At 40.7% G+C, this 20,187-nt stretch overlaps 1 protein-coding gene across 7 annotated transcripts in view; it reads left to right on the forward strand.

Moving 5' to 3' along the window:
- Positions 1-20,187, forward strand: part of ANK3 (ankyrin 3) — a 506,950-nt gene that overhangs the window by 364,680 nt on the left and 122,083 nt on the right. For 4 of the 7 annotated variants that reach the window (XM_069980294.1, XM_069980297.1, XM_069980298.1 and 1 more), the window contains 4 exons: positions 3,182-3,280; positions 7,980-8,078; positions 10,961-11,059; positions 15,155-15,352. In XM_069980294.1, the coding sequence (XP_069836395.1) occupies positions 3,182-3,280; positions 7,980-8,078; positions 10,961-11,059; positions 15,155-15,352 (495 nt within the window). Of the gene's footprint in view, positions 1-222; positions 247-3,181; positions 3,281-7,979; positions 8,079-10,960; positions 11,060-15,154; positions 15,353-20,187 lie in introns of all 7 variants that reach the window. The other 3 variants (XM_069980293.1, XM_069980295.1, XM_069980296.1) reach the window with 1 other exon arrangement.

The following is a 20,187-nucleotide window of genomic DNA, read 5'->3' on the forward strand; positions in this document are numbered from 1 at the left end:
GAGCCATTTCTGTAGAGGATCCCATCCTTTTTGTCTAACCTGCATGATAAGGCATGCAGAAGTACTTTCTAACACTGGTCTTCAGCCGTATCCCCCCACCCCACTGTGTCTGCCTTGTGATCATCCCATACTATGATCCTCATCTTATGTCATCCATATCATCACTGGTGGACTAACCATTCATTCTTTTCCCCTTCTTTGCCTCCCAATGTGTAAACATAGGTGATGGTGAATAGGACAACAGAGGTATATATGGACACACAGTCACTTGCTCATACCTTAGCACTGCTGCTGCTTCCTCCTTATCTTCTTTGTGTTGCCTCCTATGTAGTATTGATTTGCTTTAGACTATAAGGTAGCATGTGCAATAGGAGGCAATACTGTAAACGGGGCTGTCTGCAGTAAAGAACTGTAACCGAGCGCAAACAAATTATCGACATGTCACATAACGTTTGTGACGTCCTCGTAAATATTTTATTGACTTGGTCCTGAGCTGCAGACAGTCCTGACACACTGCTTCCTAGACTCTTTTTCTAGTAGGCTTTTCTGCATGACACTTGCACTTACCTGGTGTCAGCAAACCAGTGATCTGGACTGGGATTTGGCAGACCCTCACTTAAGAAGCCCTTTACCGGCTAGCATGGCTGAAATGTTTGCTACCTCTTTACAATCTGCATCTAGTTTCTTAGATACATTGTTTGAAGGATGAATTGAAGGCTGAATGCATGTTAAGAGGAAAGATGAGTTTAAAACTGACATGTACTGTCAAGGGTTAAAAAATGAAACTCTGATTTTTCTTTAATATAGAATACAATGGTCTCCAACCTATTGCTCTCCACCATTATAAGGGTGAGATAGATCATGTCCGTCATTAGATGCCCCTAAATGATATGTCCCTTACTTTATGCATCCCATCAAAATAAAAAAGAATATGATGTATGAATAACATATACTGTATGGTATATGGGTGGTTACATATATTTATATTCCATGTAGCATTTTTGCTATTAAAATGTAGATATGTCAAGGGCAACCTGTGATATCCCAGCTGTGACCTACAACTTCCAGGTTGCAGATCACCAAACACATACTGTAAGTAAGGCTATGTTCTCACTTTGCAGTAGAAAGATTGGTTTATTTAATGCATTGTTGAAACACACACAGTATCTGATGCCGTCAATGCAATTTAGCTGCAACGTGAAAACTTAGTCTATTATCCTGCCAGTAGGACAGAAGCATACTGTACCTTTAATGCAAGAAGTAATAGGGAGGCCCCCTACCATGCACATTTTATAATGGACTAGTGTGTCTATTCCAGTGGAAAATGGACACACTCACCTTGTGGAGTTGTGGAAATGATAGGAACAACTCTACTGTAGGTATATGATGTCACTCAGCTATCCCTTGGGTTGCAGCCACCGAAGGTGGGTAGAAACATGCAGAGTTGTATCTCAGAAGAGATCACAGGGACCAAAGGAGAACCCGTAGGAGGGTCAGCGCAGGTCGATGTCCAGGAGACAAGCGAAATCACAGTAGAAGAATCAAACAAAGATGTGACTCAATTGTTCTGTTTAATATCGCAACGGTTTTCGGTCTGTCTATTGGATCACAGACCTTTATCAAGCATGCGTTTCGGTCTGTCTATTGAATCACAGACCTTTATCAAGTATGCGTTTCGATCTGTCTATTGAATCACAGACCTTTATCAAGCATGCTTGATAAAGGTCTGTGATCCAACAGACAGACCGAAAGGTGTTGGGCTATTAAACAGAACAATTAAGTCACATCTTTGTGTGTGATTCTCCTACTGTGATATTGCTGGTCTCCTGGACGTCGACCTGCGCTGACCCTCCTACGGGTTCTCCTTTGGTTCCTGTGATCTCTTCTGAGATACAACTCTGCTTGTCTACAGATGAGACAGTCGAAACATGGTGGATTTACCTGCTGTTCTAGTGCATGATAGAAAGATTTAGAGAGGGTGACATTATAGAATGGCAGAAATCCTAATTCATTCCACCAATACGATTCTTTAAGGCAGACTTTTTTATTTAATTGGTAGAACGGAATATAAATCCTTTGGGGATTTCCCAGCTAAGGGCCCTATTACACAGGGCAATTATCGGTCGACAAGCTAGTATTAAACGATAAACGAGAAAACTATAGTAAGTTGATCCAATCATTTAGATTTGTCAAAAAAAATCATTGGCGGTAAGTCGCCCATCTCCATGTGTAATAGGAAATTTTTGGATGTACAAGTGACCCAGCAGTCATTGTTGTGGTCCTCTTCACCTAATGCTTGTGCCGTAAAGGCTGACTACATGAATGCTGAATACAAGATTGGGGCTCATTTACTGTATAGGGTGGAGCCATGTTATAGGGCCCTAAGCTATAACATGAATAAAAGAACATATTTCAAGTTTGTTAATAGAGGTTTGTTTAAAGGGGTATTCACATCTGATAAAGTTATAACTAGCTGATTGCATGGGGTCAAAATTTGCTGAATTCCCCAGCCCCCACCCCCACCCCCGGGAACTTTAGAATGGGGACTTCAGTCTCCCATTTGAAGAGATTGATCTATTGATTCTCTATTTGAACTGGCAAAACCAGACAAACTCTGTATGTGTCTGTTTCCCTGGCTCCCGTAGAGAATGAAGAGGAGTCTCTCCATTCTAACAGGAGACTGGTGTCCCCGTGCTTAAGATCACGGGGGGCTCTAGCAGTCAGATCCCCTGAGATCAGCAATTTATCCCCTATCCTATGGTTAGGGAATAGCTTTATAAGATTGGAATAACCATTAGAGTACATTAACATGTACAGAATCTGGCGCTTTATCAAATCTGCTTCAGATCCTGCACATGTGAACGGGCCCTTAAGCAACATATTAAACTGTGCCTGCCTTTATCTTTGTAATAAACTAGTAACATATAATTTTCCTGTGTTACGCTGGCATGGATTGATTATGGACCTTCCTATAGGTTTCAGTAATAGCAAGACATTAAATGTTCATCTATGAGTCAAATGCAGAAGAGACAAGAATATTGATCAGGATACTGCTGGTGCTTAGTGTGTGTCAATAGGTTTTGAATGTTATTGCCTTTGCTATTGATACAGCTTATATGAATTATATTGCTAACATTGACCAATCCATAAAATTTACATTACTCTTGTTTGGTCTTTCCAGAGTGGCTTTACACCCCTCCACATAGCCGCACATTATGGGAACATTAATGTGGCAACTTTGCTCATAAGCCGGGGAGCAGCTGTGGACTTCACCGCCAGAGTAAGTCAACAATAGAGGATTGGATTCATTATAAATCACTACACATGATATAAGGGCACAATTCTGTGTCCTACAGGAAATGGTGACTGCTGTGTTTTCCTTTCTAAATTCTTTTTTTTTATAAAATAACATTTACCAGTGTACTTATTATAGAGGTAGCCTATATGGTTGTTATGGGCTCTTTAGAGAGACAGGGCCCAGTTCTGGTTGGTCCTATAACCTTCAAATTGGGCCCCTTTGTAAGACTGTCTAAATGAACTGCAATGTAGTAATAGACTAGGGAATTGGCCATGGAAGGGGGTGGAGGGTGAATCGGTCAGCATACCCTTTACTTAGTAGCATTGTTGGAGGCCAGTTTGATGTTTACTATGAGTGCCCCCCTCCCCCTTCTATATGCTTAGCTCCAACCCTACTTTAGTGCCAAGTGGCTTAGTAATGGTTGATGTCTTTGGAAAAGAGTATTAGGAAGGACAGAAGACAAGATAGCATGAACAGCACACTAGTTTATATATAAGTAATCAAAAACATATATTATTATTAATACCCATCAAGTGATATGTGGTTTAGGTGTATAATTTTTTAAATGGGATCTTATGGAGGAAAGAAAAAGAAAGACTGTAAATCTCTGGGGTGATATTGTAAACAAAAAATAAAGGCCCCCAAGTTCACCTTGTCCCCAAAAGGTGTAGGCTCCCCTGGATTGGTAGTACTGGTGCCTGTACCACTCAGCTGATGGCTATCTGTCCCGATCCCTCTGTACACATGATCACTCAGGTGTGTTCTCGATGGAGAGAGCAGGGGTAAGCCCTTGTCAACCTGCTTTGGTAAAGTTATCTCTCTAAGAACAATTAAACTACAGCACACCCACTCCTTTCCACCCCAACATCATCTGTCAGGACATCCCATACACTTTAGACAATTGGCCAGTCCTGTCACGGTTAGGGGGTTCAGCTGAATTGATTGTAGGGAGTCGTCTAGTGGATACAACAGACAAGTCCTCTATATGGATTTTGCACAACAAGACGAGCCCATGACACTTATGTGATATGGTAAGAAACCTTATTGATCACCTGACTCATGGTTGCTGTAATGCCATAGCAGCATTATCAGTGACTGACATACAACCCAAGCATTTCACCTTAATGCATCCCTGCTGATTGAGCAAAATGGAGATTTGGTTTTTCCACCAGAATGGCAAAGTTAGCATTGTCTAGCATCCCTAAACTGACTGACGGGCTTCTACACACATATCCATCATGTAGCCTTTTCACTCTCAGAGATCCAGTGACCCGGGGTCTGTCTAATGCTCATGATGTGTATACTATATGGGGGACTATTCCTAGTCAGCAAATACATTTACAAGCTGGATGCCTTCCGTGACATGTCAATATCTTAACATGTGGCCCGTTGCTTTTAGTTGTCTTGTATATATCAAATATAGCTACCTCAGTCTTAGAACCATTCTCCAGCTGTGCACGTCCAGCAACCGTGAAAAACAAAAATCCTGTTATATCTGTTTATTGGAAACCTGGGTGTTAAATATAAGAAATAGGTCTGTAGGATATATTGTTACCTAACCAGGCAGATATGCCATACGAGAGGCTGGGAGATCTGAATGATATACCCCAATGGCTATACAATGAAATGATGACAAGATGACAAGTCTCCATAGGCCCCTAACATTACACAGAGCATTTATTTAAGGAGTTCAAGAACATATATATTACACAAAGCAACATTTCAACTTTTTAAAGAATATCTAAATATATGAATGAAATGTTTTTGCCAAATGTCAGCGCTTAAATGCATGGAAATAATACACTCTAAAAATAAAGGTGTGTGTTTTGCACTGTAAAACATAAAAACTGAAAAGGACGTGAAAACTGAAAGGAGCAGATGTAACGTGAGAATGTATATTCTGCTTGATGGTGGAACCATTTTTCTGCAACTGATAAAGGTGATCTCCTGTTGAAAGATGTCCGATAAGAGGACCAATACCCACACACCTCATAGCTAGAGGAACATCTAGTGACCCTGTTGGGTCATAGGTCACAGAGCTGAACAACATATGTTATGTAGCCAGAGGTCGCACTCAATATTTTTAAGCAGTGTTAAAATAATTGTATATTTCTCTGAGAATTTTTATGGATTTTTTTTAGCTAAGACATAGTAGTTTGTATGGGATATCTCAATTTAATAGTAAATAGGCTGAAAGCTATTGTATGTAAAATACCTAATAGATGTAAGCACAAATTAGCACATAGAGTATACACAGTATGGCTGGGTTCACACTACGTATATTTCAGTCAGTATTGTGGTCCTCATATTGCAACCAAAACCAGGAGTGGATTAAATACATAGAAAGGATCTGTTCACACAATGTTGAAATTGAGTGGATGGCCGCCATTTAATGGCAAATATTTGCTGTTATTTTAAAACAACGTCTGTTATATTGAAATAATGGCAGTTATTTACCGTTATATTGTAGAAATATGTAGAAGACGGCACTTCCGTGGCGGTGGTGCTCGAGGTGAGAAAAATGTTCAGATATTAGGAAGAGCCCGGCACTCACCAAGTAGATTATGCTTCTTTATTGTAGTGTAGCAAACATATGGTACAAGGACGCGTTTCTGCCAAGCATTGTCTTCATCAGCTTAGAGGTGTACACCCCTAAGCTGATGAAGGCCATGCTTGGCCGAAACGCGTCCTTGTACCATATGTTTGCTACACTACAATAAAGAAGCATAATCTACTTGGTGAGTGCCGGGCTCTTCCTAATATCTGAACATTTACAGTTATATGGCGGCCATCCACTCAATTTCAACATTGTGTGAACAGAGCCTTTCTGTGTTTTTAATCCACTCCTGGTTTTGGTTGCAATATGAGGACCACAATACTGACTGAAATATACGTAGAGTGAACCCAGCCTATTACAGCATTTACTGTAAATGCTGCGGTCAGTCTGCAGGGTGGTAAAAATGCTGAGGTCAGTCGGTGTACTGCGGCAGTGCTTACAGCAGAGGGTCTAATGACCTGCACTAACAGTATAATATGGATGAGACCCATGGTTGGGCCTGGATGGCTGTCAGTTAAATGAGGGGTTATTTAGCCTGTATAAGCTGATGGCCTATCTGCCAAATAGGTCATCTATATTAGATCGGTGGGCGTCTTACTCCTGACACCCCAGCTGATCAGCAGATTGAAGGGGCAAGTTTTGCACCCTTGTTCTTTTAGTAGCTGAAGTGCAAGGAACTCACATAGTCCTATTCTAATGAACAGGTCAATGCTGCAGGATCTTGCATCACCATTATGTATAGTACTACAAAGCAAAGCAATGTACAACAAAGCAAAGAGGCTGTGGCGTTCACATCATGGCCTCTTGGGGGGTGACAGAAGTCAATTTTCACTGGTTGGATATCCTTTGTATTTGTTTCCTTTTTTGCCTGAAGAATGCTTTTACAATAAGCTAAACACAGTACATAATATAGCAGGGATAAGCTGTAGTCTATTGGGGAACCCCTGCAGCACCACCACAGGTGAAATGAGGTATTACATAAAACAAGTTTCCATATAATTCATTAAGATACTCAGACCTGCTCCTTGTAGTCACTCGCTATTCTAGTTAATAAATAGACATCCTAAACCTTTATGGCTGAAACATTATTTGTCAGTTTTGTAATAAAAAAGACAACTTAGCAGTCTAAAAATTTCTAAAAGACATCTGCTTTTTACTAAGCATTTTTCATATTAGACCAAAATTAAAGGGGTATTCAAATCTTGCAAAGTCAACAATCTGACTTATAGGGGTCCGACTGCTGAAACCCCCATGATCACGAGACCTCTTTAAGAGTAGGAGCTGTCAGTATTCTTCAAACATACATGTGCGCCATGAGCTTTTTTTCAACCCAGCAAATAATAATGGAGGAGAAATGGCTCCTGGCTATTAGCGACTTCAGCATATAGCTGGCAAGGCTGGAAAGAAACTGTATCTGAAGTAGCTAGGAAATAATATTCATGTCACGGTAACACTGGAAAGAGTGGACACAGGTTCCCAAGCTCTAGGTTAGTTTGGGTGAGAAAAATGTGCAATATGCAGGAAGTAGAGCAGAAGTAACATACCTGAAGGAAAACTTAAAACCATATTCTGCATTGCAGTGGATTTCTCTACATTAAACTTTCATGAATAGTGTATAGTTCAGGGAGTATGTTATGTAATTGCAAACACAAAGGCGTATCTCTAGAAATAACAGGGGCACCTATGACACTGCATCTTTTTTTCATTCTGACATTATCACATGGGGGGACTACTATTAAATAACCGTATGTGGCTATGTAAAAAGTCAGAAGTGGTTATTTTTTTGGAAAAAAAAAATAATTAAAATATCCATAATAATAAAAAAAAATTGGTTACTGAAAAAAAACCATAAAAACAAAAAATCATGGGTAACTTAATCTAAAATCATTTCACCAATTGGCCAGCCCCTGATCGATCAATTTTCCCCTATATCCAGACAGAGCTCGATCAACAAAGCAGAAAAAAAACAGGCGATGACTAAGAGCCAGTAGAACCTGAAACGCATTGGCCAACGGTGATCGTGCTTTTACTGCTGTTCTGTCATTCAAACTACTGGAGTTCCTTCCTTTCTTTGTATGATAAGTAAGTATGTTATATCTAATGACTTGCTCTTGTTTTTTATAGAATGACATTACTCCCTTACACGTGGCTTCCAAGAGAGGCAATGGTAACATGGTGAAACTTCTGCTTGATCGAGGATCCAAGATCGATGCCAAAACAAGGGTAAGGCAAATAGCATCTGCTAAATAGGATGGGATATGTGCACAACACTAAACTATCAATGATCATGTTCTTCATTGGTATAGTAGGGATTATTTGTAAATGCTAACAATTTCAGGGAAATTTCTCTTTTGCTTTAAGGATCTTAAAAGAAATCACTGACCATAGTCCTAGATGCATTATACAACAGTTATTAATAATATCGGGCTGGTATAGTCTTTTACTGGGCCCTAGTTGATATGTGCCTGATCCCGTTCCTTGATTTCTGTATGGGAAAGACTATATTTTTGAAGAGGTGTTTAGCTCTTCAGGCCAATATGGTGGCACGTATAAGTCAATTTACACAGTGAATTATCAAGTCCATGTGTGGTGATGAGATGCAGGATTAAGACCTAGAACATAGGGATGGAAAAGATGTTTTGACATGGCTGCACCAAGGCCACCTCTATTCTGAAAGCTATTACAGGGGTTATCTCGGATTAGAAAAAAAAAAAAGCTATTTTCTTGTAAAAACACTACGGTAGTTCCCAGGTTGTGTGTGGTATTACAATTGAGCTCCATTGAGCTGCATTCACACGTCCCGTAAAATTGTCCATGGTCTCGGATCTGCATCATGGACATTTTAGGGACCATTGATGTGAATGCTGCCATTCACATGATCCGTGCCACGACCTGCACAGTGTAAAAATAGGACGTGTCCTAGTGCGGATCACGGCACAGGTCTGCAGCCGGGCAGTGGGGAAGGGATCTATACAAGGCAGCGGGGCTCCAGCTAGGTGATCCATTCCACGATCATTCTTCAGATCGCGGCACGGATCGTGTGAATGAGGCCTTAAATGGAACTGAGATGCAAAACCCACACCCAAACTAAGGACAAGGCTGGTGGTGTCTCTGGAAGAAAGCAGATGTGTTTTTCTAAGCAATTACCAAATTAAAGGGATAGTGATTTCCTTTTCTTATATTGTGCAAAAAATGCTGCAGAATCTGTTGGTGCTAAATAAACATTACTATAGTTATAATAATAATAACAATTATTATATTTCATATTATTTTGCTATTATTATTGGTATTTTCCTAATATGAAGCCCCATGCCTGCAGCACCACACTGCTGGGAAGTCTGTTCAGAATGCTACTTCAAGATCTAGGCGGCTTTATGTTTGATACACTGTATGTTCTACAGAATAAAATATCTACCATAGGATTCTGTGCAGAAGAGTCATATACGATTTTTGTGTGTTGCCTCTTTCAGCACACCCCTCCCCCTTGGAACATATGCTGATTAGTATACATTTATTAAATATGGACGTGTTCTGTGTTCATTCCACAGAGGTTCCAAGTGCATACTCTGAACAGTCTAACAAGTATTCCTTACTAGCTTCTTAGCACTTAGAAACTTAGAAAAAAAAAATACATGAAAGTCTATTTATCAAACGCAACTTCACAGAACGTGCAGCTCTTGAGAGCCTCAGAAAGCCATACAGATATCATACATTTTAATGAGGACATCCGGAAGGCAGAAACATCTTTGTCGGTGGTGCTGAATATGCATTTAGCATATAACTCACGCATCATGTCTTACGTATAGCTGATGCTGCACTATTGATTTTCTTGGAGAGAAGCCAGTCTTATGCTTCATGCATTATATATATGATCTGCCCGGCGCAAAAGAAACAGAGAGGTGAGATATCACCTGTGAGACCGAAGTTCTAACGCTGGACAATTGCCATGATAGTTCATTCCAAAACCAATGAGAACTGAGGTGAGAAGGGCTTCTACCCATTATACCCAGCAGTTCTCGTGATCATTCTTTATACGAAGAAACCTTATCATGTCAAAGTCATTTGGTTACTTTGCACGGCTGCCAGAGTAATCACAGCAGCTCCTGAGGAGCCCCGAAGCTTGATAAGAGTAGTAGCTTACATGTTTTTAGGCCCTTTACCCATAGTATACCTAGCTCAGAGCAATCTCTCCAGATGTTTGCCGTTTATATATTTAATAAGACCCTTCTGCCATAAGGATCCTCCAGCCTTCTTACTGCAGTAGTGGCAGCATGCTATGGCCCCGCAGGCTTCCAGCCACTGACTAGAGACTTAGCAAGGTTCATCACCAGGGGCTGACATTAGTCAAAAGCTGTCCTAATACATATGTGCAAATGTTACACTGCTCTCAGTTATTATTAGAAAAACAAGATACGTCTGTTACTTCTACACAAGGTCATGGATCATGTCTGAAGGATAGGCACTATCTATCTCCTATTCATCTATCTATCTATGGTTTTTCATGGTATAACCTGGAATATACTGTAGACTTTACAATTCTTGTATTCTGGCTTTTGTGTATAATGGAAAAAACAGCTACAGTATTTATAAATTTTCTTTTTCACCTTAAGATAATAAATAGGTGTTTAAAAAATTAGACGTATCATTGATGCTCGGATTTTATTTTTCTTAGGGTTCAGTAAGGGAATCTCTGCCCTAAATATTATGAATTCAGGTTTTTATGATTTGCATCAGATCCCAGGGGAGTAGCTTTTTATTTAGTAAAATTATTGATTGAAGCAACACTGCCACACAGTGGATACTGCAAGTATTACAGTAGTATTGTAAATGCAGTACTATATAAGGCTCTGACTAGCTAAATGCATAAACTATCTGTAAAATTATGTATGTGTGTGGATTATCTGCAGTATCTATCTATCTATCTATCTATCTATCTATCTATCTATCTATCTATCTATCTATCCATCCTAAGAAAAATAAATAACATGAAAGAAGATGATCTACTGATCTACTTAGCATTTTAACGCAATTGACATTTGTGCAAAGCAAAGGAAAACAGATCAGCAGCACATAGAATATTTATACACTGTGTTTTCTGATTACAGGACGGCCTGACGCCCCTACACTGTGGAGCAAGAAGTGGCCATGAACAGGTTGTGGAGATGCTGCTGGAAAGAGGAGCCCCTATTCTTTCCAAAACAAAGGTTTGTTTCACAGTTATCTATATTAGTTTTTTTTTTGTGTTTCTAAGATCTAAATATATCCTATTTAAATATATGCATAAAAGTAATCCCAGGCTGTCATCATACCCTGTCCAGACTATTAAAAGCATGAGGACACGGCATGTACCCTGTGGACTACAATATACCATAACCTAGGAGCCTAGGACTGCTGTATTTTAACCCGTTTCTCAAAAAATAATAAGTAATAAGTTCTCTAAAATGGTACTAATTAAGGTCACTTTCACACAAGGTAAACTTTCTAATAATCACGGACATTTTTCCGATTTGCAACAACGGCCGTGATTAATAGAAAATCTACATTGTGCTGCAGTCTATGGAATCACGGTCGGAGTTTATACACATAGTATACGCTCCGGGCGGGATCCCTAGTGGCCGCAACGAAAACTGACATGTCAGTTTTGTGCGACTGCTATTCATTGAATAGTGGCCGCACATCCCTGACAGTGCACGCAATGGAAAGTGCGGCTCCAGACGCACTTTCACTTGTGTGCAATGGTGAATTGGGATACAGGCTCACACGGATGCACCCACATCCCAATTCAATAGAAATTAAGTTGGCCTTAAAGTAAAACTTGTACCACAAAATGAGCCAGGACATATGGCTATGTTGATGAAAATTCATATTAAAAAAGTCAAACCACTTGGGAGGCTACTGTGGAAAAATGAACAAACAAAAACTAGGAAGCTAAGGCCCAAAATGTACTATATGTCGCAGACAGGGTTAAAAGTGGCCACAATAAACCTTAGAATTAGATGAGCGTCATCTTCTTCAGGATTCAATAAAGTGTGAAAATATAGATCTAAGCTACACCAGAGAAGTCAATGAAGTCAAATGTACAGATCGGTACCATAGATTCTTCCCTATAGGATATACAAATCCATAGAGTAAGTCTGTGTCTTCCATGGTCAGATATGACGACTTTATTGACTTCTATATGAGAATACATATCAACTTTAGATTGATCCTCTGCAAGGATGAACAGGGATTAATGGTCAGAGGATCACATTTTGCTGTCTCATTCATCTGCAATGGTTGGGTGTACAATGTTATGCTTATGGCTATAGGCCACCCTTATAGGCATGCCAATAGTTTATGGATTGTCTTTATCCTGTAGTCCAGAGAGATAATCCCTACAAATACAATCAGTCCTGTGTATCTGGGAGACAGGATGCAGATCTGTTATGCATGACAGGGGTGAGGAATCACTTGTGAAATGTATCATTATCTTCTGTATAGCATGGACCTTATCCAAGGTAAATGTTTACATGTTTGCATAGTCCTCTTAACCCAGACCAAACTGGTCTTAATGGGAACTAGGAAGACCTGAAACCAGTTGAACCTGCCTTGTGCTGTTATAGAATCCTCTTAACTGCTTCCTAGCCGTGGCTCATACACTTACAGTATGATAGCATAGACTGGTTCTTAGGCCATCAACCATAAACCTATCCTATATCTTTAAAGGAGAAGTCCAGTCAAAAGTTATTTTAAAGTTTGTTATTGCCCCTCAAAAGTTATACATATTACCAAAGACACTTATTATGGGATATGCACATATAGTGCTTTTTTCCCCTGCACTTACTACTGTATGAAGTCTTCAATGTTTTGTAAAACTTATGATGTCACAACCCACTGTATAAGTCCCAGTTGTGTGGCGGCTGCTGCTAGGGCTATGGATGGAAGAACTGTGCCCAGCAGCTTCTGCTTCTTCTTCTAGGGCTCCTGGCACACTGGTGCCCTTCCCCTGGGATAACAACATTGCTGGTGTCAGGGCAGTCCCGCGCACTCGCCCGGTAGAGAAGCCTCCTCCTGTCTGTAGCAGCTCCCCGGGACCTTCTCCTGGCCGCTTGCTCCCTTGCTCCAGCACTGCTGGCCCTCAGCACCGCTCATCTGGCACCCGCCTGCCAGCTCTCCCTCCGGGCGGCCGGTGCTTCTCTCCACCACTGGGAGAAGCTCCTCCTGCCTGCACCAGCTCCCCGGGACCTTTTCCTGGCCAAGAAGTAGCGGCTGCCCGGGGGGAGAGCTGGCAGGTGCATGCCACATAACTAGAAATCCTCATACAGAAAAGGTCTGACAGTATCGCTGTAACCTATTTTCCTACAGACTATATAGATTTAGATCCTCAAGTCTTTTCTGATATATTTTGTGCCTAACCCCTTCCCGTCAGTAATATGTATACATACGTTCCTACTGCACGTACCTCGTGCAGTAGGAATGTACATATATTGGAAAACGAAAAAAAAAAAAAAAAACAGGATTGCTGATTTTATTAAATAATATATCAGAAAAAAAATTATAAAAAGCGATCAACATTTTTCTGTTACACCAATATGATATTAATAAAAACTGGCGCAAAAAATGACAACCAGCCCTGTAGATGGAAAAATAAAAGCGCTATGGCTCTTAGAAGCTGAGGAGGAACATTGCACTAATTTGATCCGGGCATCAAAGGGCCCTGTCTTGAAGGATTTAAAGAAGAACTGACAGCATGGAATTGCTAATAACAGTGCAGCCAGTTATTCATGTAGTAAACAGTTAGCCTTGGTCAGGTATAGCCTTGGTCCATGCTGCAGGCGGAGGAGGGCAGGCACCAGTAGTGTCACAGTCAGTCCTCTGTTACACTTTTCCTGAATTATTTTTTTTTTACACTAAGACCAAGGATATAAATGTTCTTATGGACTCCCTGTTTAATACATAAATGATAATTAGCAGCACTGTTATTGCCAATTCCACACATCAGTTCCACCATTTTTGTAGCCCATCCTTGGACACGTTCCCTTTTATGAATATCTTTAGTTGGTGAGGTCTCTAAAACTGGATACAGTATTCCAGAAAACAGACAATCCTTGCCTACCAAACCCAGGACCCAGAACAGACACACTACTTGTATCTCTGCTCAGAATTCACTCCATTAAGCCCTTATAACACAAAGTGCTAATCGTTTAAAGATTCGCTATAACGATCGATCGCTTGCAATAGCTAGAGATTTTGTAGTGAACGCTTCTGAGTTTATTCCAGTGTTTTTTGTTTTCACCATGAAAGACAAAAATGAACGATTTTTCGGTTGTCATTTGATTGCTAGGTGTTATTAAACGGACAGGTCGTTATAGCGAATTTCTAAACGATAATCAATCCGTGTAATAGGACCTTTAACCACAACCCTCTAATATCTATTCTTCAGGCAACTACAAATCCGCTGAACTATTCAAGGATTAAATGGGCACTGTGATAAAAAGCAAAAAACAAACAAACAAAAAAAACATTTTTGACACTTTTGGCACAGGTATAGGGTTCAAAGTTTTGATCAGTCGGGGTCTCACCAATCAGGAGAAGAAGATGGGAGAAATACATGGAAGCACCTTTCAATGCCTGGCTCACGGCGAGGCAGCCCCATTATAAGTCTACAGGGTTGACTGGACAGAGACGATTAAGCTGCTCCCTGCAAGTTCTCCTGATCAGTGGGGGTCACAGCCATGAGACGTCCACCGATCAACACTTTTGTCATGACCCAGTGACAGTGGTATTGGAGTGCTGGCCAATTTTGGTTTTGTATTATGTCCTGGTGACGTCAAAAGTTTTTGTTTGTTTTTTTTAATGATGTGTGAATGATGTGGAAGCATTTTTTTTACATTTTTATTGTATTATTATATGTTAAATATTATTACTTCATAGTCTTCATTGAGTTACAGAGAATGTATTCTCTGGGGATGAATAAAGAAGATGGTTTAAATATGTTATTTCGTAATTTTGTTTATATCTAATCTGATATATGTGAATTATTGGAAAAAAATAAAATTTCTGTTTAAATGATTTTATTGCAATGTATGATGAAAAAAGTAGAAAAGAAATAAAGTAAAAAAAAAAAAAAAAAAGATGGTTCAGGGACAATTATCTTCCATTAACTTGTATAAGTACATGGAGAGATGGGTTACATACAGTCCTTAGACAAGCAAACCTGCCAAATTCCCAAGCATCTAAAAGTAATAGGAGAAGAGTATTGGAAACTCCTGCTTACCTGCCTGCTCCACCTGTAACTCACCCTGCTTGTTTGTTTACAGAACGGACTGTCACCACTGCACATGGCAACCCAAGGAGATCACCTCAACTGTGTCCAGCTCTTGCTAATGCATAACATACCTGTGGATGATGTGACCAATGACTATCTAACTGCACTACACGTTGCTGCACACTGTGGCCATTACAAGGTTGCTAAGGTCCTGCTGGATAAGAAAGCTAATCCTAACGCCAAAGCATTGGTGAGTACATTCTTCACACCAGTTTCACTTTACACCATGTCTGATAAATCTCCCCCAGTAAGCGTATGTTCACACATGCTTAGTCTGCTGCAGATTTAAATAGCCGAAATCTGCACCATTAAATCCGTGTCAGATTAAGTACATGTGAACGGACCCTTTAAAGTTCAAACACATAATAAACTGCATATAATTAAGTCATCATATTAGGACTGCATTATAGTTCCTCACCAGTTACAATGATCTTGAGCCAAGATTTCTCACAGTCTTGACATTGGATTGTCACAATGGTAAAGATGCTGTTAGCACGGAGTGACACATCAGGGAACATTGCCTACATCATGAATGCTCCTTGTTATATTTTTTTATGGAGTCAGCACTTGCAGGGGTGTCAGTCTGCATCAATACTAAGTTTACTAGAAACATTAGAGTCTTAGCTGCACTTCCCATGTGATGAACAGAGAGATGTGGGCTTTCGGCACGCAATCTGCCAAGCATAAACCTGTTTTATACAGTATGTGACTCATGAGCTATATTTTTATTTAGAGAATAGTCATTGAAGACTCAGGAACAAATCTCCAGATCATGAAAAGTTTTGACACCATTCAAGTAAATGGATCCTTCATTAATGTAAAATTCTCCGGTTCATTCTATCTTGTCAGGTTCCTCTCTCGGTGGCTGGTAGTCACTTCGCTGGGTGTGATTTATTATTTATGTCTGTCTGCTGTGATTTCTTTTCAACTACAGCACATAACAGCAGACCCAGTAACTTTCTAGTTGCAGAACTTTGTCAAGCAATCTGAGTTTCCACTAAAGAGGTATTCCAGGAAAAAAAAATTAAAACTTTTCTCCTATCGATAGGAGATCACGGGGTCTGACCTCTGTACCTCCCGCCGATCTCCATATTGGGCCTCTGGCTTCTGTATTATGGAAAGAGCAGCGGATACGGCACATGACCCTTGGCTCTATTCATTCCAGGGATAATTAACCTCTTTAATATAAAAATGAAATACCTATAACTATAATGCCGCTCCAATAGATGTACCCATAGCACATCACACTCTTTTAGCACCTATTTCAGGAATGTTGTATGCTTTTTCCATGTGCAGTTGTCTTTTAGGCTATGTTCATACATAGTATTTCCGTCAGTCGTTTGGTCAGTCTTTTCTTTAACCGAAACACAGAAGCTGTGCAAATCCTTCCATTATAGTTTTGCCCTTACACCTTTTTGGGATGATAAATGTCCCCCTATGTGTGAACCATGTACTGCTATACACACTCTATCACACCTGTGTACAGAGATATTCTCCCCTAGTAATGCTTTGAGAATACCACCATACATATGGAGTGGTTTTTACATGGTGTGTATGGATACTTTTTTCAAATTTATTTTTTTTTAAGCTTGTGAACTGCCAAGTGGATCTCCTCTGAACTATGTCACTGCTTTTTTTCATCGTTGTTTTATACATTCCCTATTCAAGTCAATAGGAGCTATAAACCACGTATATTTAGGGATATTTTTAGTGTTTTTGATCTTTTTTACTTGTGTTTGAGTCTTGTGTGTCCAGGATCTTTTGACCCCTGTTGCTACACTAGGAAGGCTGTGCTGCCCCTTTCTCCTATATAACCTTCCTCTCCAGTTATACATAAGGATGGTTGATACCTGCACCTTATTGGCACCTCGTGTACAAATGTATAGAAATGAGTTCCAGTATTAGGGTGGGTTCAGACTGACGAATTCTTGCGGAAAATGTCCGCGGAATTCCATCAGCTGTCCGCCTGCACATCTGGGCGCCTTTCTGCCGGCCCCATAGACACCATTCTTAGGGCCGGCGTATTCCGCTATACGCTGAAAGAAGTGTCATGTCACTTCTTTCAGCGGATCGTGGAATACGCTGGCCCATAGAATTGTGTCTATGGAGCCGGCGGAAAAGCACGTGCACGTGCGGGCGGACAGCTGCCGACATTTTCCGCGAGAATTCCTCAGTCTGAATCCACCCTTAATATAGAAACAATTTCCTTAGAAAGACTCTCCGTCCCCAGCCATCCAGCAATCTGTCATCTAGGTTTATTAGTTTCTGTACCTTTTTTCTCAGCTTGCTGAATAAAAACTTTTAATGATTTTTCAGAAGAAAACAGAAGTCCCTTATCTGCGGCTTGTCGTGTGCTTCTATTTATGTCATATCAGACTAACAATCCGCTATAAAGTCTCTCTAACAAATAATAGCGACTTTGGATTCAGTGAGTCAGTTCACCTCTGTAATTATTGCGTCTTTGTTGAGGATTGTCAGTAGTTTCCCAGAATATCAAGTCATTTTCATATATGGCGCACAATGATATCCTACTGTCTCAGCCGCTCACCCGCGATTGGCTGAGCACAGTTATGCTCAGCCAATCGCGGCTGAGCTTCGGATGACGCTGCAGAGGGCGGCCGGCACTCGGGAAGATCCGCCGGCCTCCCGAAGAAGACGTCACTGCTGAGGATCGGAGACCGTGGTCGGCACGTGACAGGTAATGTATAGCGCACCACACTTCCGGGTACACGGGTGGGGGTGGTGGGACACGGGGAAGGGGGCCATTCACAGACATAACATACATTACAAAGTTGTATAACTTTGTAATGTGTGTTATTCTGTGAATAATTTTTTATCGCCGGACAACCCCTTTAATACAGAAGACAATTAGCTTTCTCCTTCACTACTCCTGCACTGATAACCCCTGACCTCTGCAGGATCTCAGAGAACAGAGGTCAGAGGTTATCAGAGAGCTCATTGTCTTGAGCTTATTAACTTTTTTTTGTGTTGCAGCATGTAAAAGAACACTGGGTCACTTACACACTGCAGTACATAAGGGGTTAAGCAAAAGGACACAGGAGGCTCTTATCTTCCCTGGGCCTCCTCCCTCTATGGGCCCCATAGCAACCGCCTTCCCTGCTTCTATGGTAGCTACGCCACTGACCTAGGCCCAAGGCATGAATACAGCCTATGACTTGCTAGGGCTGCATCCAACTTCTCCAGCTGCATGAATTTAAATGCCAAAAGGTCTGGCTCGGAGAACATTGCCAAACACAAACAGTTCGACAAGTTCACTCAACACTACTCATGGACTCTTCATTTCTTCGACTGAAAAGAATGCTTGGTTGCAGGCATTGCATGGGAGGTTTTCAGTGATCAATAACTCTATGGCCTAATTGGTTCCATTGTTTCATTCATTTGGAGGTCAGACCTCTTTTCAGACCTTTGTGACTATAACTACGCGCCAACATCCCGAAAAGATTAGATTTTGTGTGATGGTCAAGAGTTGTGTTTTGCAGCTGGAAGATACCCCTATGGGCATATGTAATATAGTTGGTCTTTGATATGATTCTTTGATTAAAAGATTTCACTTAATTGTATAGTGCTAAAAGCCCCCCCTCGGGAAAACGGTAGGGAAAACCAACCAAGATGAGAGGAAACAAATGCCAGATCATATCCTGGCAAGAAAGTGTGGTGATGTGACCTAGCACAGATCCTCCACATATGGCCCTAGACCAGGTTAGCATGTTTTTCAAAGGACTTAACTTACCATTTAAATACATAGTTCACATGGCGTGAGACACCGGTCGTTCTGCAGTACCGGCCAGATGATCTTTACTGCCGCTGAATTCGGATGCAGGTGTATCAGTGTACGCCTGCATCCGAATTCACTGAATTCCGGACGGATTCTGGATTCCGGCCAGAGTGTATATTTTAGGGGAGATTTATCAAACATGGTGTGAAGTGAAACTGGCTCAGTTGTCCCTAGCAACCAATCAGATTCCACCTTTCATTTTCCAAAGAGTCTTTGAGGAATGAAAAGTGGAATCTGATTGGTTGCTAGGGGCAACTGAGGCAGTTTCAGAAATCTCCCCCTATGTGTATACACTCCGTCCGGGATTCCGCACTATGTAAGTACCATAGTAATCACGGCCGTTGTTGCAAATTGGCAACAATGGCCGTGATTACTTAGGTACTTACATAGTGTGAACATAGCCTGACTGTGTAACGAGAGGAAGCTGCCTAAAGCTATGTGACTTCCAGGCTTGAATTATAAAATATTCACATTCTTTGCAAAATAGAATTATAATATAATTACACATTTTCTGTTATAAATTCCACGTATTTAATCCTATAATTCAGCAATGTTATCATTTTGTATTGCAGGATGTTTATTCCATACTGTACAGCGGCCTAATTTATGTCATAGGAACTGTGCAGTTTATGTAATTTATGAGATAAGAATTTGTCTAAATAGGACCTGTATTTTTTTCCATGGCCATTGAATCAGCAGATGATGGGAACAGGACGTGTAGAACGCGTGGGAACTAGCTGTACAAGGTTTTATTACTTCTTACTCAGAGCTCACCTCCATTTGTCACATTACAGGCAGTTTACAACCCAGATAAAGAAGCTGAATTAGATATCGTATATCGGGGAATCGCCATGACCCTGGTGCCCAGCTGTGGTGACTCTCACTGGTCACCACTCTATATAGTATTGCGGTGTGTATACACCCATAATGCCATTAGAACATACAGTCTGATATCCATATCACAATCCAGAGTAACATTAAAGAGGTACTACAGTGAAAATAATTCCCTTTCACATCAACTGGTTTAACAAAGTTATATTGATTTGTAATTTACTTCTGTTTAAAAATCTCAAGTCTTCCAGTACTTATCGGCTGCTGTATGTCCTGTAGGAAGTGGTGTATTCTATCCAGTCTGACACAGTGCTCTCTGCTGCCACCTCTGTCCATGTCAGGAACTGTCCAGAGTAGTAGAAAACCTCTCCTGCTCTTCAGACTGGAAAAAAAAGTCC

Source organism: Dendropsophus ebraccatus, chromosome 8, assembly GCF_027789765.1.
Source record: "Dendropsophus ebraccatus isolate aDenEbr1 chromosome 8, aDenEbr1.pat, whole genome shotgun sequence".
Classification (NCBI taxonomy): domain Eukaryota; kingdom Metazoa; phylum Chordata; class Amphibia; order Anura; family Hylidae; genus Dendropsophus; species Dendropsophus ebraccatus.